Source organism: Patagioenas fasciata, chromosome 7 (genome assembly GCF_037038585.1).
Source record: "Patagioenas fasciata isolate bPatFas1 chromosome 7, bPatFas1.hap1, whole genome shotgun sequence".
Taxonomy (NCBI): Eukaryota; Metazoa; Chordata; class Aves; order Columbiformes; family Columbidae; genus Patagioenas; species Patagioenas fasciata.
In genome coordinates, this window is record NC_092526.1 from 20,794,950 (window position 1) to 20,820,674 (window position 25,725).

The following is a 25,725-nucleotide window of genomic DNA, read 5'->3' on the forward strand; positions in this document are numbered from 1 at the left end:
TTTTAACACCTTGAAAATAATATCTTACAGAACTGTGTTTCATTGACTGACTTGCATCTGAGCCCACAGCACAGGGCTCCTTTCAGCACACTGAAGCTCACACTGACTCATGGACACTGACGTTCATCAGCCTGCAAGGGCCCAGCTGCAAGCACTGGCATATAATCACCACTACAGATGATTATATATTTAGAACCATCTAATTAAGCCCTATTTTCCCGGCCCCAGAGACAACTATATGGTAACTCACCTGTTACAGCTTCACCTCATTAATTAGAGCCCTCTTGCTTCAAACACAGCCAGGTGCTCCAGCCAGCAACACCCTTCTAACAGGAGCACCACACCTGCTCTGGGCCAAGTCACACATATGAGAACTGTACCCATTTCCTAAATGCTTTTCCTGTAAACATGGATGAACAAACAGTTGCTGTTTTTCTCTTTTCTCTTGTTATTCAACAGAGGATGCAAATATAGTATTCAGGAAGCAAATTCCTATTAAATTTCATGCCTATTTCTACTCTATCATCACTTGCACACTGCTTTCTACTCAACCCAATACATCTTTACCTTTTTTTTTTCCACTTGTATATAACTAAGAGAATAAACCATTTATTAACTCTATTTTAACAGACACTAAAGCTTTAACTACCTTTTATTTCAGGTCACTGTTCTTTTGAGCTCATTTAGCTCACATTGTATTTATTCACAATACTTTAGCGACAGAAAAAAAAAACCTACAACAGTAACACATGAGGGATAAAGAATGCTGCTGCATGAATTCACTGTCTCGCTGAACCAAGGAAGCCCCGCAAAGCACTGATATGTTTCTGCAGCAGACAGCAAGCCAGCAACAACTGTTGGAGCTTTCAGCTTGGTACAATGCTGCTGACTACTGCAATTAAAGTATTACATTCTTCTTTATTTAGCTACCTCCTGCAGCCCTAACCAGTACAGTAGATGAGCACTCTTGGCAGTTGCTACTCATACCCTAACACCTTTTCATCAGCCTTTGGGGAGGCATATAGCTAGCACAACATGACTTTCATCCAATTATATATTCCCACTTCTTTTATAGATCTGTGAAAACAACAAGCTTCCTTGAATGTTCATTTCTTTGCCTGAAACAGAAAGCTAACCATCTAACTGCTTTGCAGGTGGATTAGTCAATATGGGTGCAACGTTTCAAGAAGCACACATTAATGTACTTAACAAAAATAATCTAACAGCAACGCTCTGAGCTTAACTCCTTCGGGTTGTGCTCCGCAGTGGCCACATCGCAGGGCTGCGGGCTACCAACGTCGTCACTGGTAGCCGCACATTGAAGGTACCTTTTAATGTACCGTTCCTCCAACGCAAAGGTCGCTAAGGAGTACCTGGCTGCCCAGCCGCCGCCCCCCACCGCCCTTCCCGCCCAGCGTACCTAGGCTCCTGGCCCACGGCGGCTGCTCCTCTGTCCGGCGCCGGGCACCCTGAGCATTAACCAGGGGGAGGCAGGAGATAAACAGCCCATTGCAGGGCACCGAGGTAAAATGCCGTCAATGTGGAAGAGATTCCGAGCAGATGATCCGTACCGGCTCCCCCGCCGCTGCAGAGACGCCCAGAGCCAAGGACAGCCAGCATGGCTGGCGCTGAGGACACACAGTCACCATGTCTTTCGCTGCCTTCAGCCACTGCAGCCAGCCCCAGCACAGCACACAGCCCCTCCATGGAGCAGCCCCTGCCCCGCCGCAAACCCCGCCCCAGGCCGGGGCTCCCCGCACGGACAGGCAGAGAGCACCAATCACCTGGGGGGGGCCGGAGGTGGCCCAACCAGGCCCAGCTGTTCCACCATCCCCACACCTGGGCTGGGGCAGCAGGTGTCAGCCCCGGCCCTGCCCTGGGCCCCACACATCCTCTTCCCCACACAAACCAGCACCCCATGGCATACAGGTCGTGCCCCAAGTAACCGAATGACGTTGTAAAGTACAAACACCTTAGGAGTCCTAAAAATGGCTTCCACATGACCAGACACCTCTCCTGTGGGCAGGCAAGCCGTGTTTTCTGCCCTTCTCCTCCATGTGAGGAACCTGGTGCCGTATGCAGGTGTCACCTGTAAACTAAATTAGGGCAACAGACATTTATAACACCACCCTGCTGCACAGCTGTCAAAATCCACACAGAGCATGGAAAGTCAAATACCAATCTGTTTGTGCGATACACTTTTATTTTTATTTTTTGAACCTTTGCAGTCATCTTGGAGTAATCATCATGTAAACAGTAGGATGGGATGGGATTACATTGAGTCGTACGCAAATGGCTCTAGAACACCTCAACAATTATGACAAGGCATTATAAATAACTTCTCTTAATAATATATATTTGCTGTTTTCAGTACATTAAAGAGCTGCCGCTTATCTAGGATTAGCTAGGAAGTAGTTTAGATTGTAACCTCCGAGAAACACGTCTCCACGTTTGAAAGTCTTCCTAAGGTTTGCTAGCTCCATAACATCTATGTCACAGGTTAAGCATAAAACTACTTGGGTCAGAAGTGTTTTCTTTGTAACAGAGTTTTACTGGATCATTGCACAAAGCCCTATTATTTTCATTCCACCTTGGTATTTTGCAGAACTTCAAGTAAAGCTTCAGTTCTGTTGTTCAAGTTTTTACCACCTGTATGAAACCGGTGTTTATCATTAAGGGTAAATCGGATCAGAGATGGACACAGTAAGCACTCTACCTTAACGACAACAGTTCAACGTAGTTCTAGCTCATAGACTCCCCAATAAAGCATAGTCAAAATACTCTAACACCTTTGCTACTGTATATACCCTCTCCTTGCTCAGATAACTATATATATTTATATATATTGTACCATATGTACGGTACTTCTAGAAAACAAAGATTATTTATTTAAGCAGCCTCAGGCACATTCTTAAAACATTAATGTCTGCAAGGCACCTCCCACTCCCTTGACAATGTTTGTGGACTGGTTTTTAGACACACAACCAACAAAAGCTTACTAACGCCTAATTAATTAATTTCAAAGTAACCCCAGAAGTTACCAAATACTTCAAAGATATACCTGAAACTTTTTTTAAATAATGGGAGATTAACTGCAAATAACACATAATCAAGTCAAATATTTTTCTCATGACTAGGATGTGTAATGCATAAATATATGAAAAATAAAATTCACAGTTTTAAAACTAGAATTCAAGTTTGGTAATAATTCTTAACTTCTACATTTATGTTAACTTCTAAATATAACAGAACAGAGGCAGTATTATCAACCACAAGTACAGGTGAAATAGTATCACTCAAAGTTTATGAAAGAAGTAAGCTTGATAGAAAATTCCTTTTGTAACCAATAAATACAGCCACCTGAGTGCATTTCCACAGGCTTTTCACTTAGGGGGAATCCAAATCAACTGCTAAGAGACATTTAGTAGCATTTTGAATGTTAGCAGCAGCGGTGTAGCTGTGGGCTTTGCTTGTTCTGACTTTGTGACTTGCTAGAGAATGAAGCAGAACTCAGTGTGTGGTGCATTAATTTTCTTTCTCATCTAAGCTGGCCTCTTCGCAATCTCTCAATTCGGCTTAGGGTCCAGGGCCAGACATCAGCTGACACTTAACTGAGCAAACCCAATCAGTTTCACTTCATCGGGAATCTCAGTGCCGTCACAGCCAGAGGCCTGCAAGTACAAACAGAAACGGTCAGTATGTTACGCTGCAAAGGAGGGTTTGACAGTCAGATTATACATTTTCCCCACATCACCTGGGTGGCAAACAGCTTACTCGAAGGGAAGCTTTCAGACTGCTTGGTGTATCCTCTGCCACTGTCTGCTAACTGCATCCTCAATTTTAGCAAACTATTTTAATCAATACTAAAAGTTATGAAAAAAATACTGGGAAATTAACTCTTAAAGACCCAAATTCTTTAAACCAGACTTTCCAGACTGGATCCAAACTTGCTTTTTCATGCAAGCATGTTGTCAGCACTCATGAAGAGCCAATAACCTACATGTACAGAATCTTCCTTTTACCATTGTGCTGTAGACACCAAATGTCTCCTGAGTCCAGCTATTCAGTCTGTTTGGAACACCAGTCCACTGAATTTTTAAACCATATCTTGAAGCAGTCTATAAAGAGTAATCATATTTGCAAAACAAGGGCTTCCTTTCTACCAGTACATTCTAGTACTTAAAACCATGTAGCTGAGAACCTTCAGTAAAGGCTGTCAGTATAAACTGGCACAAGTAATCAATTCACTTTTCACAAATAACAGTAAGAATATTAAACCACCTTGATTGGGACTGAACTATTACTTTAGGTCTGCTTTCAAAAAACTACACATGCTGTAGGTAAAATATTTTGATTTCTAAATACAAAATCTGCTTCTGCGGGACAGAAGTGACTACATTTTTAATAAAGTTTTTTTAAGCATTTTTGACTGGTGTGATATATAAATCAAAATAATAATACAATTAAATGAACTGTGTGTAATGGTAAATTACTTATGACAGATGTCTTCATACTCTTTGGCATATTCCCCCACCAAACGTCAGAACAATTGGTTCACCCTATAAAAATACTCTTGATCCTTTTATGCAGTAGTAGCAGTCAAACCCTTTGGTACAACTGTTTTCTGTGTATGCACTATAAGGAAAGAGCCCTCAGACTGTACACACAAGGTGCACGAAGTGATGTTACTCACTGAGTTTTCATGACCAAAAAGAAACTCACTCAAATGCTTGTGGAAGCATTACGTTCCATCAGGCTACTCCTTCCACTTTACTTTGATCAGACAATCAGAACAAAATTTCTGTCTTCAGAGAGCATTTCACAGGTCTTATTCCACTGAAGCATCAAGTTAAAAGTCTGAGATCATCAGCATAGGTTACTATTAAGATATCTCATCGGGTCTTGGATTGGGAATTTACTAAATAAATGGAGTTTGAATTTTGCACTTAAATACCATGCTAAAAAGAGCTAATATTATTAATATAATTCTACATGCTAGGCAGCTATCGATCTCCTCAAAGCCATGCTAAGTAACATATCTAGATGTGTACAGATTTTTAAATGCCTTCCTTATCAATAAATATTGCCTAATATTTAATGCACCTGGAACCCATTAGCTTATATTTGTGCTTAGCATAAGTACAACTACTATACACAAACTGCAACATACAAGAAAAGCTCTTAGTATTTGCAATTCACTGTTTAGTGACTGGATGCATTACTTTTCCTCCCTTTTTCATATGAAAAATGCTTACATAAAATGCAAATTATGCTGCGCAATAATTTTGTGTTTCCTTGAGTGTTGCCAAGATTAGTTGTGTATTAAAGCAGCCACTTTCCCAAAGTGTGGACAGCTGGATCCTGCAAGGAAGTCATCATTCTGTGTTAGCCAAGACAACTAAGGAGGGTTTAATACCATCTATGTTCTGTAGAATGACATCATTGTAAGAGCAAAGATGCACTGTTAAAAAATATATGCAAGAGGGAAATCAAACCTTAAAGACAGATTCATCCAGACATCTCACTTTAATAACTTTCTTTACCATTTTGGCAACAATTAAAGGCAGAAGTGGTTAAGACATAAGTTGTTCTTTTTTCCCCAAAGATGAAAATTCTTGCTGTTTGAATAGAAATATTACATACCAGCAAAATATCAGCACAAGCAATCTGCAAGCAATGAGCTACTAACCAGATTCTTATCCACAAATAGTAGTACCTAATCCTAGACTAAAGAGCATTTTTCAGTTGAATTCTCTGCATGGATATAGGATTAGCTACATTTAGGCTTTGAATCCCCATGAAATATTTACCAACAAAATATGGTTTAATCAAGTTGTATACAAGTCCTCTTACATTCAGTGAGACCTTGCTGAGAGGTAACAAAGACTCAGTAGGGCACATAAACAAATGACAGAGTTCTCCTAGGCAAAAATTCATTTAAAAACTCATCTACGCAATATAGAAACAGGCACAAATAGAACATATATTAAACTAATCCAAGGATAAGAACAAAATAGGATACTTATTGTGGTTATATTCTTTTCCCAGGAAGCAGGGAACTAATGTAGGTAACTAGGTTAAAATTTAACCTCAGGTATTGTTACCTAGCCAATAAACTTACCCTGAGAAGGGACAAAGACATTGATTTTTAGATTGTCTATTAATTCTGATCATGGTAAGGAGTAAGATTACAACAGCATTCACTCAGTGGAATCTGAAATGCCACATGATGTTAATTGCACTCCAGCAATAAAGCCAACTGAATTGCAGGAATAGCCCAACCTCAATTTTCAAGTGGGTTTGCTTTCAAAATATGTAAACATTAACTAGATACTATGGGATGTTACATATTGGAATTTCATGCTTTTATTTTAAGTGTGTGAACTAGAAACACAGACTTCTACAGAGCCTCTGGAGTATCTAAATATCTAAATGGTTTCAGTGAGATGCCATTGCCTGTACAATAAAGCTAAGTCAGGTGTTTAGACAGCAAGAACACAGATTAGCTGGAAAAAGAGAAGCACCAGCCTTTCAGCTATATTTAGATGGTAAGAGCCACAAAAGCAAAACACGTGTTCTCATTCCCCCACCCAACCTCTTTCCAAAAGAAATGTGTAAGTTCTGGTGATTTTACTGGACTGCAGAAGAAAAGTAAGTCCAAATGATTCGGTCAGTTTAAACCACTTCAATCTATTTTTAAAAAGTTACATGGGAAGAACAATCCTGAATTAATACATCATCATCAACTAGGTCACTTACTTTCTAAAAATGGCTCTCCACAGCCCTTGTGAAGCAGCTGCTTTTATAAACAAAGCTGTGATTCTGGAGACCTACTTATCTAACACACATTCAGTCTGGTCTGTCATACATGGCTGAGTCATGCTCAGCAAGGGGTGTTGAAACCTAATGGGTTAGAGTTTGGTATTTACACTTTAGGTATGTAATTTTTTCAACTTAATTTTAGCAAGAAATTTAAAAAAATACAGCACATAATTTCTGAATTATGTTTTTGCAATGTAAAGTTATTAATAGTAAATTAGATCATGATAGCATCAAAATTGAACAAAATTAGGATCTATGGTCCAGGGCACAAAATTCACCACAGAAAACAGTCCCAGGCCCAAAAGTAGGGTCTGATGTTAGATATACAGAAGACAGAAAGAGGTGGGGAGGGAGAAACAAATGAAATACAGTGGGAGCAAGATCAACTTTGAAGTGTGGATGGTCAATCAAAAGAAGGTTGAAGTGGAGAACTAAGAAGGCAGCCTGCATGCAAGAAAAGTGGGGGCAGGTGTTGGAAAAGAATGGGATGGAACAAAATGCCCATTAGCAGAGGACTTTGGAGGCAGGGCTGAGCTGAAGGAGTGGGGGTGGAGGGGAGGCAACCCATCATCTACAGTTTTCTCTGATTTCCTTGTTTCTGCAATTCCACTCGGGGGTTTTCTCCCTGAAGTTTCTCACCTAAAGCTCAAACTCCCTCAGAATTCACGTGAACGAACCTCCTTCCCCCTGCACAGTTACGGAGCCGTGTGACTGTACATATCCCTAATGTCCTGTCAAAAAGAGGTTTAGCTTTTTTCTCTCACACAGTAATTTCAATCATCTTATCTGTCAACACACTTATTCAGCAAAATAGCTGTCGATGAGATGAAATCCAGACTCTGTGTGAATACTGTGATAATTAGTTTGTTTCTTCCCTTCATGCTTTTACTTACCAACTTAAAAGTCAATGTTTTCAAGGCCTTTGGATCATCTACTATCTTTTGTAAGTTAGCAGCAACTGTAAAATAAAGTATGAAAAAAATACAGTTTACAGAAAATTGCATTCAACATTACATTAAGCCTCATTTTGAATCTTCTGCTTAATTCTACACACATACATGTCCGTAAATTACCCCCTGAATAATTTAATCACTCTCTAGCTGTTTGCAAGTTAGAGTCCTGCCTCCTTTCTTTTGCAGTCACTGATACTTTGTGACTATGTGAACTGATTCAAGGGAAAAATCTGCCTGAAAACCAAATGACAGAAAAAAATAACCCTACTATTTTTCAGCTTAGTCTATTCCATAAACAATTAACAATCAGACAAATGCAAGCACTAGGAAAATGGGAGAATCACACAGCCAAGGATAAGCTGATGGTTGTCGTGTTTTATATCATGTTTCTGCTACAGCCAGGGCCACTATCAGCTCAAGTTTCCAGGAGAAGGTTGAGCCTGCTCTCCCCTGTTTCTCCTGGCTTTATGTGCCTGCTTCTGTCCTTTTTTGCACCCACACAGACTCATGGTGATCTATTACAGCTCACTACCAAAAGAAAACTGTGTAAAAATAAGAGAGGGAAAACAAATAAGCTGATCTTCAAACTACTCTCTCAGTAAACATGACCAAGATTTGTGATGTATGAGCAATAAACGGTTTAACTGGATCTACAGACCCGAGCATCCGGGAAAGGAAGCCGTATGCCAATACAGGGGTAGCAGGAAGGGGATAATTCACTCCTTGAAAACAGAGGTGGCGGGAATATAATAAAACTTTTTTTCTATCAAAACACCTAACTCACACTTTTAATTGGTCTATTTTTACAATACCTCTACCATTAACCTTGACCAAAAAACTGTCTGCTTTCAGCTTCGTATGTTTACTAAACTTGCTTCCCAGCTTTCCACAGTCCTAGATCCTGAGCTAACTTGGACCGAACCATTGAGAGCCTTTGCTCAAAACTGACTTAGGAGCAAAAGATGTCAGCACCAGGACATCAGCATGAGATAAAGACTCTGCACTTAGCAGAGCTCTTTAGACAAGATTTTTAAAAGGAAATAAACAGATATTAAGTAGAAGACATTTCTTAGTACACTGAGTAGGTAAGTACCATAAAGCAGAGAAGCAAGAAACCAGATGTTCTCCATAAATAATACTTTCCACAGACTTAATAAGGTGAAGATATGGAGCAAACACTTGCATATTCAATGTCCTACTGTTAAAAACTCAGGTTCCTACTTCATCCATCTTCTAACATCATTAGGATAAAATCTTCACTCGTACCATGCCTGATCATATATGATTCACTGTGTAGTTATAGAAATTCACCTGACAAGGGGAAGTACTGTATTTGGCAAGGGAATTTAGAGAAGAATTAGGCCAAAATACCACTGTTAAATGTAAATTACATTTTTGAGGGTCTCATTTTCTTTATACCACTGAAACAGCACAAATGATTGTTTATACACCTGTAAAAAATTTGACTCTAGATGAAAGGCTGTCTGAAACTAAAAACAAGCCCTAAAGGCAACCATAAGGTACATTTTGTAGAGAACACTTTTTCAGAAAGGAAGATTAACCTTCACAGTTAAACGAACTCAACTCCTGGCACTACGACAAAAAGTTTTTCTGTTTTTCAAGCTTCTTTATTTTAGTTATTACAAGGAGTTTTTATTTTAATCACACAATTCACTTTCACAATCAACAGGTCAATTTTATTGCAATACCTCCTACCTGATAAAATACATGCAAATGCAGATAATGCTTTTCATTACAATTAATAACTAGAACCTCATACACAGGCAAAAAGGAGTCTTCAGCCTCATAGCTCCTGAAGCCAGAATAGAAAAGCTTCAATTTTTTCTGTCTTAATTAAAAAAAAAAAAAAAAAAAAAAAAAAAATCATCTATAAAATACAGTCATATACTCAAGAGCAGTATTAACTGGCTTCACTGAAATGGAGACATGGTGCTACAAAACCAGATTGGAGCTGAGTCCTAAATCCAACGATTTCTAACTTCACCTATTACAAAAATGTTACAAAAGAAAGAGCTTCAAATGCATGCTCATCTTCAGGAGGGGCAGCCTTTCATTTAATGTTGAGCAGCTGTAAAACCACTAAGGCAAGTCCACATGCTGCTTGGCTGTTTCTCCTGAATGCAAGAACTTGCAGCTGCCCTTAGGCAGTTCCTGGCGAAGTTTCTATTCCTGCACTTGCAAACAGCAGCCCATTATCAGCAGTGTTTTAATGAACTACCACACAGCAAAAAGCAGCACTGAGGACTTCACAAGTAGCATCAAAATCTTAATACCCCGAACATTCCTGCTGATTCTCTACCACAGAAGAAATTAATTTTTCAAAGCAAAAATAGCAGAAGACAAACTAGCAATATATGTAAATAGTTAACCCTTTTTTTAATTATTATTAATTAAACACCGTAACAGAAAGGAGTGACACCATTCTTCAAGAAAACAGCTTTTCTAAGAACAGTGCTCATTAAAAGGCTACAGGGGACAGTGTTATTTGTTCACTTGTCTTCACTTTTAATAGGAATACAAGCCAAAAACTTTTAGATATAAAATGCTAGAGAAACATCTGAAGCAAGCATATGAAATATGCTTTATTTTTGCTTGGCTGATGAGCCATAACTAGAGTGGGACATGTTTAATCAAACAGAAGATTAGGAGGATTTAAGGGAGTAATGCCAGATGTTTTCAGGCTATGCTTGAAAATGAGAAAGCCGACCTGTAAAGAGTCCATAATTTTAGAATACAAGTTTACATAAAAAATAGTCACACCTGCAGTTTTCCACAGAGAGATCTTTTCAATTTCAATTATACACATTTAACATTTTTCAAGTAAAACTCTCATTTCACCTGTGACTTTTGGTACTCTGTGTTTTACACTTTCTGGTCTTTACAGGATGGCAATAAAAACGATTTTGCCAAACATTGTCATTAATCCCATTAAATCAAGCCACCATGAATGCAAATCCCCCCAAAGGCCTGCTCTGTTCGCAACATCTGAAAGCGTAAGCAATTAACATCAACCAAGAATCAAATATGTGCATGTAATTACCTAGCAAACCCAAACAGTCCTATTGGTATCTTTTTTTCATTTTTCTAAGCCCTTTTGTTTTGCTAGGGCCAACAATTAGAGGTAACTGTCTGAATTTGGATACCTAAGTGTGCATTTCAGGAAACTACTTAAAATGTGCCTTTTTTTTTTTTTTAGGGATGAGCCATTCATTACCCTTTTGCCTTAGTGCAAGCCAAAGGTTCTAGGACCTCGGTAAGGACATGGCACGGGGCACATCTCTCTGCACTTGAACACCCTGAAGATCTGGGCTCAACTGGTAACTGGAATCTTTTGGGGCCTGGAAAACCAGCAGTAACCCATTGAATGGCAGGTGCCCATGGCATCTCTGGTTTAGTTAGCTTCCATTAGGAATACTAACAGAGCCTGCAGCACAGGCAGCAGACGCCATCCAAGCAGTCTGGAGTCCTTCCAGAAAGCCAGCCTGCAGTGCCTGCCACTTATGTCTCCAGAAAGTTTGCGGATCCCATCTTAACCACAGGACAGACATCCTCAAAATTACAAGTAGAACGAGTGGAATACTCACCCTACTTTAAATGCAATTCCATTAACCTATCAGTTGCATTAAATATAACCGACTTAACCACTCTTATGAATATACTTCTGAAAATTCAGGACTATTACTAAACATACACAGTTTGGACCCCTAAGTATGCAAAGTCTCTTGAAAGACACTGAGAAATTCATGTCAGACATAAGCTCAGATCAGTAAACAATGTTCTTACATGCAAGCAGTCAATAACTACTCTTCAGCCCTACTCAGGATTCCTGACCATATCAGGCAAGAAAGAAAAACAACTACTTTTAAATGGAACTGCTATTAGGCTTTTACATCTCCCCCAGCTGCTAAATTTAGGCTCTTTTCATCAAGGTGAATGATTTAGTAGGTCAAGACTCCCTAACCCTCCTAGTACAGTTTACGTACAAAGATTTAATTTGGCTTAAATACAAAAAATAAGCCTAAAGTTTCTAAATGTAGATAAGCCTCACTACCTCTACAAAAACTAAGGAGGAAAAAAAACCATCCCGCTCTCACCACCTCACCTCTCCCTCCCAACAATTCTTCTATTGCAAGTCAGCGAACAAAGTCAATTTAATACAGTAATGCCCTCCATCAAGTGAAAAGGAGTTTCACATTAGGAGTTTCTAGAGAGGCAGGAATCATTCTCTCCACTGATACTTAAATTATTTGGAAAAGTGGAGAGCGTTGTAAAATATATGTCTCTGGATTCTACTTTACACCTTATCTCTAAGTTAAGTATACTACATTTCCTATTGACAAAGCCATTTTTCTTTGAAGTACTCTGAAGTCATGCCTTGGGTGTTGTACTTCTGAAATCCATAGGAGATTAGTTTGCCTGAAAGCAGCACTAATTGACAATTTCAAATCCTCTTGGGAATTGACTGTTTCTACATGGCCTGGATATACTAGACTCAACTTTATTTTGCAGAGTGTTTTCTCAAGATGTTATGGCTATGCTCCCATAAAAGTCACAAGAAGAAACATGAACAAGATAACTGCAGGAAAAAATTAAGTGGTGATGGAAAAAGCTTTGCCAGCAGTAACCTCAAGTAAATAGAGTACACTTCAAATCATGCCTTGGAGCAAAAGCCCTTCCAACGCTAGCAGCAGTTAGCACAATAGGCTTTTTGTTGTTTACAACAATAAATGAGGTGCCGTCCTGCTTTCTTCAGAAGGCTTCTGAAGGACAGATAATCAGCCCCTGCACCACAAATCATCCCAGGTTCTTTTGCAGGTTTTAGGCAGTGACAAATGGTTGTGCCACTCCATCATAATGAGTGTCTGCACTTGCAAAACATGCAATAGGATAAAAGGTCAAACCCAGCATCTAAATATACACAACACAGGCTGCTAATTGCAGACATAATAAATTTAAAAACCCCACATAACTACAGTCCTCTAGCATGAATACTGATGTAGCATATACTACAAATCACTCTTTGCTATATGACAGTTTGGCCAAACACATCGGTTATAATTTTTAAATAAGTGATCAGTATAAGCTGAGGCAACAGAATAAAATGGCCATCTTCAAGCTCACAACTAAATATAAGAGACTAACCATACTTTCGGCACTCTCAAATAGCTGTTTTGCTCCTGTGATATGACAAGACTCTGCCTGGTTATTTAAAATTCTGACCACAGCATGAAACCTAACACTAATGGCTTCTGAATAGGGAAAACTTCTGGAAAAGTTAAAATTAATGAGACAGTAAATAAAGCTATATGAAGTACAGTAGAACTATTTCCAGCACAATGCCGACCCAGCCAACTGAGCCGGAGCCATCTGGTATAAAACCAGACACAAGCAGAATCTAAAGCTTGAGATTATATTTCTGGGGTGCTCTCAAATGAATAATGATTCATCTGCTTTTCCATTTTGTAAAGAGTGGATGGGGAACCTCTGACAGTATGCTTACGTTCAATAGTTTGCAAAGCTACTGAACATTATAATCCTAAAATTCAGATGTGAGGAAAGGGAAAACATTATTCAGGCACAAAATTACAGTCACAAAAAACCCTGGAATATTATGAGTTCTGGGAAATGAAAAGTATTTTTACTATAGTCCAAAACTCAATCTGTAAGAAACAGCCACCTTCAACTGCTCCTTACGTCATCAACGGTATTACTGTTAGAGGCCAAACCCAAAGCTCAACAGATTTATTGGATTTCCTGCTGATTGTTTCAAACATCACCTCTTCCCCAACTGTAGGCAGATATTTTTCCGTTGTTATCTGATACATGGAGTTCTACATAATTAACTGTCTTGGGAGTCTACTGATTTGATGATTAATGCTGTATTCTCCTGTGTGGGTCTTAGGAAGCAGGATGCCCAAGTGACAGGGAATACTTTTCAGTGGAATTTATCACTCCGGAAAATTCAGCTGCCGGTAAGACTTTCCTCCAAAGGGCTGAATTTATTATGCACACTCTTGAGGCAGTTTCACATATTGCAAGAGGTTCATTGCAATATATACATTCATCCATATTTCATACTGCACAGTGGTTTTCATGCATTTTCAAGTTCATAACATAAGTTTTAAACCCTAACTAGCACAGGGTTATAGTATATTGTGCAAATAATTAAAGCAATCAACCTTTAGAGATTTTAGTAACGATTCCTCCAGATCTCTGACTGTCTTATTATTATCTAATAGTTCACAAACTGTGTGCATGAAAGATTAAAAGGCTTTCCAAAGAGAGGTCAAAAAGGTCTTTTAAGTGCAGCATGATTCCATTAGTTCACCCATGCAGCATGCTAGTCATAAAATTCCTTTTGTTTTTGTTGCTTGAGAACAGTTGAATGGAAATATTAAAGCATTTTGAGACCTGTGACAGCTAACTAACAAGTGTTTATCGCTAGCGGATTGCAAGGAGCTAGACATGATTCTTATAAGAAAGAAATAAGAGAAAATGGAAAGATCAACAGCAAGCCTAGCTTCTCTTCTGAGGAAGGTATTGGACACTGACAAGGCAGAAACATGAAAAACATTTAGAAATGTATTATTTATGAAGAGGCTGTCATTAGGAATTTATCAAAGGGAGATTAAGGCTCGCAAATTTGCCTGAATTCTCAAAGCACATTGCTGAATCAGTAGAGATAGATAAAGACAGTGGAAACTATCTCCATTTCAACATTTGATACTTTAATATCCAACAGCTTGATTTGCAGCCTCACAGTCAGAAGACACATCTTGAAGAGGGCAGCTACAGGACAAGGGGCCAAAGCATGTCTCCCTTAAAGGAACACCGGGAGACTGGAAAAGGTCTCCACAGCATCTTTATGAACAGGACGACCACTTCACAGTGCAATTTCCACCACTTACAGTAATTATTAAAACCATCTGAGCCCCAATAGTGTAAACATGGTAAGCCCAGGAGTGTGTACACTGCTTCATATGTGTATGAACTACCAGGCTGAGAAAGAACTGTGCCAAATAAAACCATCCTCATCCCTCAAAGACTGGCCCAATGCACAGCAAAAGTAAAGAAAGTAGGCAAGCAATACTTCAAATTATGTTAACCCTAGTGAGTACCAAAATCTGTGACAATTTAACTTAGATATTCGTTCTATACGGACAACCAAGGTTTAGGCTGGTTCACATCTTTTCACACATTTTTAAGGACGTTACCTAGTAGTTTGGCAGCAAAGTATCTTGTTCCAAAATAGGAAATAAAAAAGGGGAAATAGGGAAATAAAAGTGGGACTGAGGCTTTAACAAATAACCAGTTATGCAATGTTATTCAGTAATGGAACAGGCAAAGGCATGGAAGAGGCATCAGGGACATATGCCTCTGACTGACCTCTACAGACAAATTCAAATATTTATCCTTTCTCAAACTGAAAAAAATAAAAGAGTTTACAGAATAGTAGTAGACCTCAAATGTTTTCACATTAAGATCGATTAACGTGGGGTATTAATATCCAGGGGTCACAGACAAAAACTGGAAAACTGAGAAAGATAGAAGATTTCCTTTTTCTTTAGGTAGCTGATGGAAAACAGAAGCAACATATTTTATGAAACAGGAGCTCTGTACAAAAATGGAAAATGAAATAAGTTAGTGCTAGAAATCTACCTATTTCAATTCCAAAACCACATCACTGAGCTCCCAAATTCTCAATCATTTAGTAAGGATATCTGATCCCAAGGTAATGTTTTATCTTTTACAATCTACGAGAAGAGACAAAAAACCAAAACCAAACAAACAAGCCCCCCTGAAATTGTGATAACTGCTTTTATTGATTGAATCAAAATATTAATATAACTGGCAAATTGTACATTATTTTCCCAGAAACTTATGAAAAAATAGAAGGTGGATATTTCAGACTGATTTTTTTTTTTCCCCCAGAGTATGTGAAGAACATTTAGACAAACCACCATGCATTTAAAACAAAGTGTTATGAAAATGTAAGTAGAATACATCTGGATACGTAAATGCTTATCTATTTCAGAGCTTGATTTCGCATGTGTTTAATGGGGTAGACTATCCAGGAAGATGAGGGAGGAGTATACACAGATTTCCTTATTTCCCCTTCATTTTGAGAAAAGAATTTTTATGATCCTGAGCATTCTAAACCTCAGCCTAGTCTCAAATGAACATTTAAAGTAAAAATTTAGACCTGCTGCCCAACATTGTTAGTAGTGATATTTAACAAGCCTGAGATATTACAGTACGTTGTGCTCATAAATTCTCTATATAAAAGAACGAATCAGAGCACAAGGTTAAAAAAATTGTTCGCCAGTGACTGAACGTAGAAAGCAAGTGGTAGCTTTCAGACAAAGGTTTTGACAGCAGTTTGATAGTCACCAAGATATTGAAGCCAGCACTAACAAATGCCTTCATCATGCTGGATTAGAGTTGAAATGTAGGTCTATGCAGAAATAAGGCAGGTCACATTTTGCTATGCATATTATTCCTCAGTAATCTCCTCTCCCCATCAGATCTTCACAACTCTTCCTGTCCTGAGTTCTGCTATGAATTATAGATATTGTTCTGACAAAACTATTAACAAGATGAAATAGCAGCAAAGCTACTTCAATACCTCATATGTGAAACTTGAAACAAGGAAAAATATATTTAGAAAAGACTCCCTGATGTGCAGGAGTCAGGTTTTGAAATAGACTACCTCTAGTTTGAAGAACCTCAATAAATCCTTATTTTGACATACTAACCACTTGCAGAGAAGTTAATGCCAAGGAAACAAATACCAGCAACTAAATTACTATTGAAAAGAGAACATTACTCACATTGCTGTCTTTGCAATTTCTGATTCAAACTCACAGTTCTCTCCCCCCCTTGTTTTTAAACTGGAACAGAAACATTTCAAAACAACAATTCAGGCCTATGCGGGCAGGGAACACACTTCAGGCCACATCAGGCGAAACCCAAACTAATATCACCAATTAACAGACGGATTTACTCCTCATTTACACAGTTAAGTAGGAACTGGTGGAGTACACACTGAAAAAAGGACCTTTCATTGAATGCAACTGCTAATTCCATGAGTTTGGTTTGTGGGTTTTTGTTTGTTTTGTTATTGTTGCTCTTTTTTTTTTCCATAAAGCAACTCAAAATTTATATTTACTTGATCATGGCTACAAGACAAACACATTTACTATGATACGTGAATACGTATATATATGTAGAGAATAATTTGCATGCTTGGAGAATTTCTTACATCATATATTTATAGTTCTGCCACAACCCCCGTTACAGCAGCAGCGATTATTCACCTAACACAATAATTTTTTTTCACCTCGAGGTTACCTCTACGTTTCCACCACAATGAAAGTTCAGCAAGGTGGAAACTTGAATGAAACCGGCCAGTTTCACATCATAGACTTTCTCAAGTGCATCTTTTCTGTACAACACATATAGTTTAAATAACTTTGAATGCGCAATTCAGATACAAAGCTTGATTACCAGAGGGCGTACCTCAAGCTCCCAGAACTCCCAGCAGTCCAGTCACTGTGAGTCACCCTTCAATGTGTTAGCTCTAAATGAGCCAGGTGTGTTGAAATATGTAAGTCTTAGTTAAACCTCAGGGATTTTAGAAATATTCTCCTATCTGTAATGCATGTGCATATCTTACTGAAGAGATATGGAGTTATGTGTGCACACTGAAGGCACAAGAGTTTCTACAAAATATCTTAAAATACAGTCAGGTTTTCATTAAATCTGTAAGTTTCCTTTCTGGATAATACGGTAAAGAGTAATCACAAAGAATTTAGTCTATAATTTGAAATTAATTGTTAGGGTCTATAAAGGTATCTTCTCATTAAAAAGTTTATGGGTACACTGAACTGTGGAACATACAAAAACATGATACTTAATTAGAAAATAGTTCTTTTGCTCAGTTTGAACCACAAGAAGAAACAGATGAGAAAAACAACAAAACCAAACAAAACCCAAACCAAACCACCACCACCAACAAAACCAGATTGTGATAAATTCCCTCAAAGATTAAAAAAATCAGTGCATCTCAGATTATTACTGATACTAAATGACAAACCTATGCCACCTTCAAATGGTAGCACTACCCAGGTCACCTACCCTTAGCAACATTACCGCTCTTTGAGGACATAAATTAGTGCAACATCTTTTCTACGCATGCAGCACTATCCCATTTTCTGATTACAGTGAGATGATAAGCTGGCATTAGTTGAAGAAAAGGCAAAATTTAATTCATTTTCAAAGACAATTAATCTAACAAGACAGCAAAGTAAACTAGTTATAAGCAAACACAAAGCAAAACCAAGGAAAGCAAAAGGATATTCACTGTGTAACTGTCTTTTCTATGGATTGGATTATCAGTGCTACTACGAGTTAAGATGTTGTTACAGGCAGCATACTAACAAACTGCAGTTCTGCTTTTTCGTCTTTCCATTTTAGTATGAAAGTCCCTTCAGCATCAGCAGACAGGATACTGTAAGACAGTCAGATGTTGCAATTTCAAATGCTTTGATACCATGATTAATTTGGAACGATACATATTACTTACTGGTTAACATCCCTTCAAATAATGTCACTCTGGATTTGGTCATATACATATTCTCTGCACTCATGGCCAAATAAGCCATCCACAGCCATGATTTTTTTAATTCTAGATGCTATTTGAAGTCCCGTCTACTTATCACAGTAATGGCACCAAATAAAAAGGTTATCTCACTCTCCCCACCCCAAAAAATATCCAACAACCCCAAAACCCATAGTCAAACTACTGTGGCTTCTATCATATTCTCACTTCCAAGAAAAAATTCAAGTTGCTGATTAAAAACCTTGCTACTTTCAAACTATGATCTATTGGGGGGTTTTCAGCTGGTTCTCCTAAACACATTAGGCCTTTCAGCAGGAAGCTTTTGTTCTGATTAAAAGCTGTTCCTCCGCTTCTGAACTGGATGCCTTGGTCTGGCTCAACACCACAGACCGATATCCATTTTCAGGCAGCGAATGTTTGGTGGATTTAAAAGTGAAGGTACATCATTCATGAAGCTCAAGGTATTCACAGATACTTTTTGACAAAAATACTGAAAATAAAGGTCCATTTATATAGTGAAGGGCAACTGCACATTTCTTGATGGCATGGGTATCAAGGCTTTTATTTAAGCAGCACTCAGGAAGGGAAATATATTTTTATATATATAAACTGCAATTTAATAAATGTAAATAAACCTTTACATTCTGAAATTTAAGCAAGGCCTCTAGAAGATTAACTATAGCCTAAGGCTTCACTGAAATGATGAAGTAGGATTGCAACGATGTGATTTTCAACAGAACTGACTGTTGATATGACTTGAGTTTCCTTTATGGTATCAAAAATATAATATAGGATTACTGGATGAATGTTTACTAGCTAATATACATATATTACATATACACACAGAGGCATATTTCGTCTTGAAATGTATTTTGAAAATATTCCAGATCCTTCATATGATTTAACACAGCTACTTCAGTATTGCATAAAAAGACCTCATCAACTGGATACCAATGCCTACATAGAAGCTCCAAGACTCATTCCCCTTCTGCTTTTATACAAAATTCTCTGCGCTGATTCCCTGGATCTAGGGACCTCCTGTGAAACAATGCTGCTGTCAGTAAGAACAGAAACCAGTCAGTCGTAGCCAGAACTGAACATGCAAGATGGGATTTTTGCTTCTCTGCAGAACAAGTGGCTGAGCTTATTGCTTATCAGAATGGAAATCTTCCTGGGAAGTCTGTGTTAAGTGAGGCAAATCCAGCAAGACTCAAACGGTGAAGCATGTTGATGCTTAGCAGCAAATTCTAGAAAACTTAGATGTCAGCTGGTTCCCACTAACAGCTTCAGCTCACGTATGCCACAGCTGTACCTTCCAGAGCAGCTTTTGCTGACTCCAAGTGTCCTTTCAGAAAATCAGCTGTTACCCTAGCAAATTGTTGAGTTCAACATAGGCACAGTTATTTTCACCTTTCTTGTTTCTCCCAGCTTCTACATGTTCCAATATCCATTAAAAGAAACTACAAGAAAAACTTTTATGAGACTATCTCAGTACTTTGTTTTCATTTATGTTATAGAGGCTGAATTTCTGCATGCTTCAGCTGAAAAGTGAAAGGTAATTTATCAGCTGCTTTCCATCTGGAAGCTAATGGAATCAGTTCTTCTGGTGAAGAGGGTTAACCAAACTCTTATATCTGGGGTGTCAAACTCATTTTCACTGGGGGGCCACAACAGCCTGTGGACTGTATAAGTGTAGGAGTAGTTACAACTATACAGTCCTAAAATTACTTCTGGCCCTTTGAAGGCAACCGCCAGGCTGACGTGGCCCCCCGGTGAAAACGAGTTTCACACCCCTGTCTTCTATACTATTCCCCTCTTCCTATTTAGGAAGATCTTAAACCTTTTAATTTTGCGTGAACAAGGTGGCAAATTTATTTTACACAGAAATTTAGTTTTGTAAGCAGATTCACATTTTCAGCACCACCATCTGCTCTCTTATATGACCTATTGCTTTAAACTATGGGACTGAAACATTTCTTAGGACTGCACTGCTAAAGTGAAATTCTGAAATTCACAATAACCTGCTTGCATGCAAATCGTATTATTCCATGCCCATACAACATTTAGCCAGTTTTCCCAAAGCAAATCATAAACGTACGCTTAATTTAGTCCAACTTGTATTTTTTTTTTAATTAGAAGTAAAGTCACATTTAGCAGAACTTCTCTTTCGTAAAACATGAACTCAAAAGTCATTTTCTAGGAAGACAGCAATGTCCAAACATATTTGAAAACTTGACTTCACAGGTGAAGGAGACAAGTGAAAATTATAGCACAAAGTCATGCAAGAATTTGTGCCTGTGGAACTTACGTTACAGCAACCCAGAAAAATGAACATATAAACTTATTATAATTAATGAAATTTAATTTCAGTTGAATGTCTTCAATTATATACAAGAAAATGTATTTCCTTATTTTTTTAATACCATACTAAAGAGACAAACAGGAAAGCACAGAAAGGACCATCATCATAGTGCTAAAAATCAAAGTCTGATGCAATTCAAAGCAGGAACTAAGCAAGGAAATAAGCTTTTTAAAAATTAATTATACAGTGTCTCTAACCAAGACTGCTAAGGAAAACCTTACTTATTTAAATATTCATGATTTTTCAAGGACCCATCACTAAAGCCATGACGGATATCTACCTTCATTTGCTTTTGCCCCATCAGTCCCCTGAAAGATGATAACAAATCCCATTCATGGTAATGATATCTGAACCCATTGATATGAACTTTGCCTATAACACAAAGATCGATTTGCTAGTATTCCTCAATTCAGTTCTCACACATTTAGCACCTACTAGCCACCCTCTGATTTTGGTTACCATACATCTACTGGCTTGAGCAGCCAGAAGAAAAGAATGAACTGCAGGGAAATAAGCACTTTCAAATCAATCAACCTTGCCAGGCACTGAATTTCATTGGGAGGAAAAACAAACAAACAAACAGAAAAGTATCTTTCCTCTCAGCAGCCAGAAAACATTTCTCATTATCTTTTTTTTTACCATATAAATAATATCTCTAGGTGTAATTTCCATAGATCCTGAACTCTGGCTTGCTTCTACTTCCATGAACCCAAGCAGAATACTCACTAACTTCAGAGCTGCCAAAGCACTCACTGAAAAATAATTTTATTGTTAAACAAAAAAAATTAACTTAGCACAAAAATGAACAATCATTGAATTGAAAATAATCCTTCAGGAGATCTATATTATGCCATCTATCTCAAACCACTGAAGAGTTCTGATTTCCAAAAGCAATCCTTGGACTGGTATCAAAATTGGCTTGTTGATTGAACTACACATACACGAAAGCAAAATAAGAACAAAAAGGATTTTATGAAAACAAGCATTAGAAAAAACATTTTTTATATCTATTAAACACAAACTTGTCACAAGAGCATAATTGCAAACAAAAATGTAATTTACCTATAACTACATCATGGCCATCAACCAGGCCTGCAGAGAACAGCTCCTGAGAAACGCCATCTGCTGTGTCTGTCCAAAAGGTGAAATGAATAAGTATGAGAGCCCACAAAAACAACAAAAACTGTCAGTTATCCAATGCAATTTAACAAAAATATTTTTTCATTCCAAAACACCCATGGAGGCAGGCTTGAACTCAAAATTATCTTTAATTAGGAGGAAAAAAAGATAATTATCTTATCAGCCTCTGCACAGCCAATCCTCTGAGGTGATGATTTGATTCACTGCAAACCCCCTACGGACCTTTCCTGGGCACCAGCATTTCTCCTGTATTATCTAACTACATACTCCTACACAGTTTACAAGTTCAGTATCTTCACAACCAAGAAAATAAACTATGTTTTGGTGTTGTTTTCACTGTTTTCTTTATCATCTCCATTGTTCTGCATCTCCAGATAAAGACAGGCTATATAGGCTTTGTTGTTTGTGAGCAGCAAAGGAGTTACAAGAACAGTCACTGATTCAAGCTTTCGATTTAAAACAGCTTTTAAGTACTGTGACCCAGGAAATTCAGAGCTTTGGACTGATTCTTCATCAATTGCTGTACCCAAGTGGGTTAATTCCTAAGTCCCCATGACTAGTACTTGCTCCTGGAGACACTTTAGAAGGCTTAGGGGTAAGCAGGAGGAAACAGCAGGAACAAGCCTGAATTACAGCTAAGTCTCAACTGTGCTATGGCTTCAACACCAAACAGGTGCATGGAGTACATGCTGTGAGGCAGTTACACAGTTGCACCATTGCCTCAAGAAGCACACACAGGTGAAAATACAATATTGTGGAGCTAGCTGCAATTTCTGTGGAGCTCTGACAATGAGAATCACAGCTGCCTTCTGGCTGCCTCAGGGACTCACCACTAGGAAGAGTCCTCATGTACTTTACTGTGCCATAGCCTCTAGTTTTTGACCAAGTAAGAATTCTTGAAGGGCTTCTGTAACTGCTTAGAGAGTATTTCAGAAATTCTTTTGACAAGTGACTAAATCGGGATGCTCTGTGCCCAATTAAGTAAGAGATCTCTTTCGTTACTACCCATTGCCAGAATCAATGAGAAATGCGGGTAGGCAACAGAGAGAATATCTACGCACAGAACTACTGCACATGAAAGATACTGTGATTTACAGGAAAAGAGACACCTTTTCCAGTCTGGATTCATTTTTAGGTGGAAGCTCTTTGAGGGCTACTCTAAATATGGTGAGTACTGAATTTTGAAAAATATGTGTTCATAGTTCGAAGGGTTGCTATGTAACAAGGATGATAAATATCAGCCTCCTGTGTGTTTCATTCCAGTAATACTTTGTTTTCTTCAAAGTAAGTTTTACAAGTTCTTACAACTCTTGGCACTAGAAAGCCAAGAGAAGTTCTAGAAGCATGCAGTAGAATTTAAAGTTAGAACACCAGAATTTCTTTCTGGTGATGATAACAAAGCTAGAGAGATGCAACTTCCAGCTGAAAACAGTATTGGAAAAATGCTGTGCACTTCCTATCTGTTAACAGAACTTCTTTTATTAAAAAAGGGGAAAGGAACTCAAATATAACCACCATCACCACATACACCTTTATGGCTCTGTATTGTCTTTCCTATGATATTTTCCAAATGTGCAAATGGAAATTCCAAAGCTGTAAATATTGCTATGCAAGATCTTATATACCGCATAGATCATTTTGGTAAGAGATGAAATTCATCAAGTATACTGTGAATCAGCTCTTCTAATAGATAGTATATATTATGTTGCCTTGCCACTAGAATTTACATACATCTGCTATTCTTGTTCAAGTGAAGTTCAATATAAAGTTGTACCCAGTAGGAAAGATTCCGGAGATGTAGTTTGTATTAACCATGAGCAGTAATCAATTTCTGAAATACCTTTTTGAGCACTAAAAGAATAATTCAATTGAAGGAGCCTTACCTCTGCCTGGAGTAAACTCAAACCGTATATCATTAAGTTCTTTCCTGGAGTTCCTGAAAAACATTCAATGTATACATTAAAATGTAATGAAGAACAGAACAACTATTCAGTTCTTACACCCAAGGTATATCTGTGGCTTTGACAACAAAGTTTCTGTAAAGTGAATTTCCTCAACTTGAAAAACATTGCTCTCTCAAAGCACCCAGACTGGAGGGACTCCATCACCATTTCATGGCTGTATTTTGGGGAATACTAACAGAAAGATGTGCTTAAACAGAAAAATGCTTTTGGTAACCTAAAGGATAAAATAAGGTCCTCTGATAAATATTTACTTTTTTAATCTTCAAATGACACTCTGCCATAGTGACTCAACTAGTTCAACACAGTCAGAATCTTACGGATTACCTCTTCTCCAAGAGTAACAAAATATTCACCTGAGCTTAAAGCTCCCTATCTGGGATCACGTGTACACGGAGATGCTTGTTTAAGAGACGAGGTACCTGGCAAATGTTAAATGCTGAAAAGCAGTGTTTGATGAACAGTGTTTTTAAAGCTGTTTTGAAATGCGTAACTTCTTTTACTGATCGCCATTGTCTCAGCAGCAAGGTTCTATCTACACATAAAATAAGCAGCACAGCGTGCAAGATAGAGGTTTTCTGCCTTCTCACTTGCCACCACAATTACTTCAAGCAGTTCGGTGTATGACACAGGCACAAGGAACTCAGTATCTACGTTAAAAGAATTCCTTTACAGTCTCATCCTGTGCTCCAAACCTCCATTCTTTGCACATTTCCAGCTTCAGTTTTAGTTAAAAATTTCTACCATAAATAAAACATTTGTCTCTTTGCAAAACAGACGTCCATCTCATTTTTGGAAATGGCAAGACGACTAAGCATAGGGATGAACTTAATTGCTGCAGCACACTCTTTTGGCAATGAATAGCTCAATCCACTTGAAAAGTTAATAGCAGCAGAATGTGTTTTGCAGTCCATTATTCTTCTCCTCAGCAAGGAACCTGTATGCAAGCTCATATTTCAGCATACCAGGCCATGAAGTCTTGCTGTGGAAAAACTAAATCAAATAGGCAGGCATATACTCAGCTGTGACTTACAGCTATTATCACTTGCTCAACAGTTATAAAAATATTACAGAGTCAAAAACCAGCAACACGCAGGAACACAAAAACCAAAATGATAGGCAACACAGACAAAAGCAAGACAGCAAACCCTGAAAAATAAGTATGCCACATGCAGTGCTTAAAATGAAAAGTACTCATTTACTGAATATACTGAATGCTTCAAAGCTTTGGCAGTTTCAGGTTCCCAAAATTCTACTCTAAACAAAAAAACTACGGGAATTTAAGATCACTAATACAAAGCTACAGATAATGCAACAGGCCAGGTACAGATTTAAGAAGCTCATTTGCTTCTGTTGCAGAATTCTGCTGCCATTAAATGGAATATTACACTACGTATTTGCATTCAACAGAGAATTAGTATGAATCTCAGTTCGTTCTTTTTTTTTTCTGCTCTCTGAGTTTCAACAATCCACTTCCCTTTGCTGAAATTTATTATGTCTAATAAGCTCGTTAAAACTGCCGCTTTTCAAAAAAGGGAAGTCGCACAGAAATTTAGCATTCTTCTTAAGTAAGACATGTTTTGACTGAATGCGGGATGCAGATCAGACTTGGATATCCATTTCCTGCACACACTTTTGAAACAGCAAATCAAGGAAATAAAAACCGTGACTCACACCTTTGCAGAGGTAAACCAGAAAGTGTTGCACCTATATACTGAAATGCTCCAGCCTGCATATCTTTTTCCACATAGAGTTAAAAACTAAAACCATAGGAGAAGTAATTCTGTACATTTTGCACTCTTACACTCTTCTTATCTTGAAACTAATACATTACACTCTCAGATG

At 38.1% G+C, this 25,725-nt stretch overlaps 1 protein-coding gene across 2 annotated transcripts in view; it reads right to left on the bottom strand.

Annotated features, from left to right (window-relative positions):
- Positions 1-2,181: 2,181 nt before the first annotated feature.
- STK39 (serine/threonine kinase 39) overlaps positions 2,182-25,725 on the bottom strand; it is a 105,408-nt gene continuing 81,864 nt past the window's right edge. For both annotated transcript variants that reach the window (XM_065841411.2, XM_071811022.1), the window contains 4 exons: positions 23,803-23,855; positions 21,842-21,910; positions 7,716-7,780; positions 2,182-3,671 (listed from right to left, as the gene is read on the bottom strand). In XM_065841411.2, the coding sequence (XP_065697483.1) occupies positions 3,597-3,671; positions 7,716-7,780; positions 21,842-21,910; positions 23,803-23,855 (262 nt within the window). In that variant the 3' untranslated portion in view covers positions 2,182-3,596. The remainder of the gene's footprint in view (positions 3,672-7,715; positions 7,781-21,841; positions 21,911-23,802; positions 23,856-25,725) is intronic.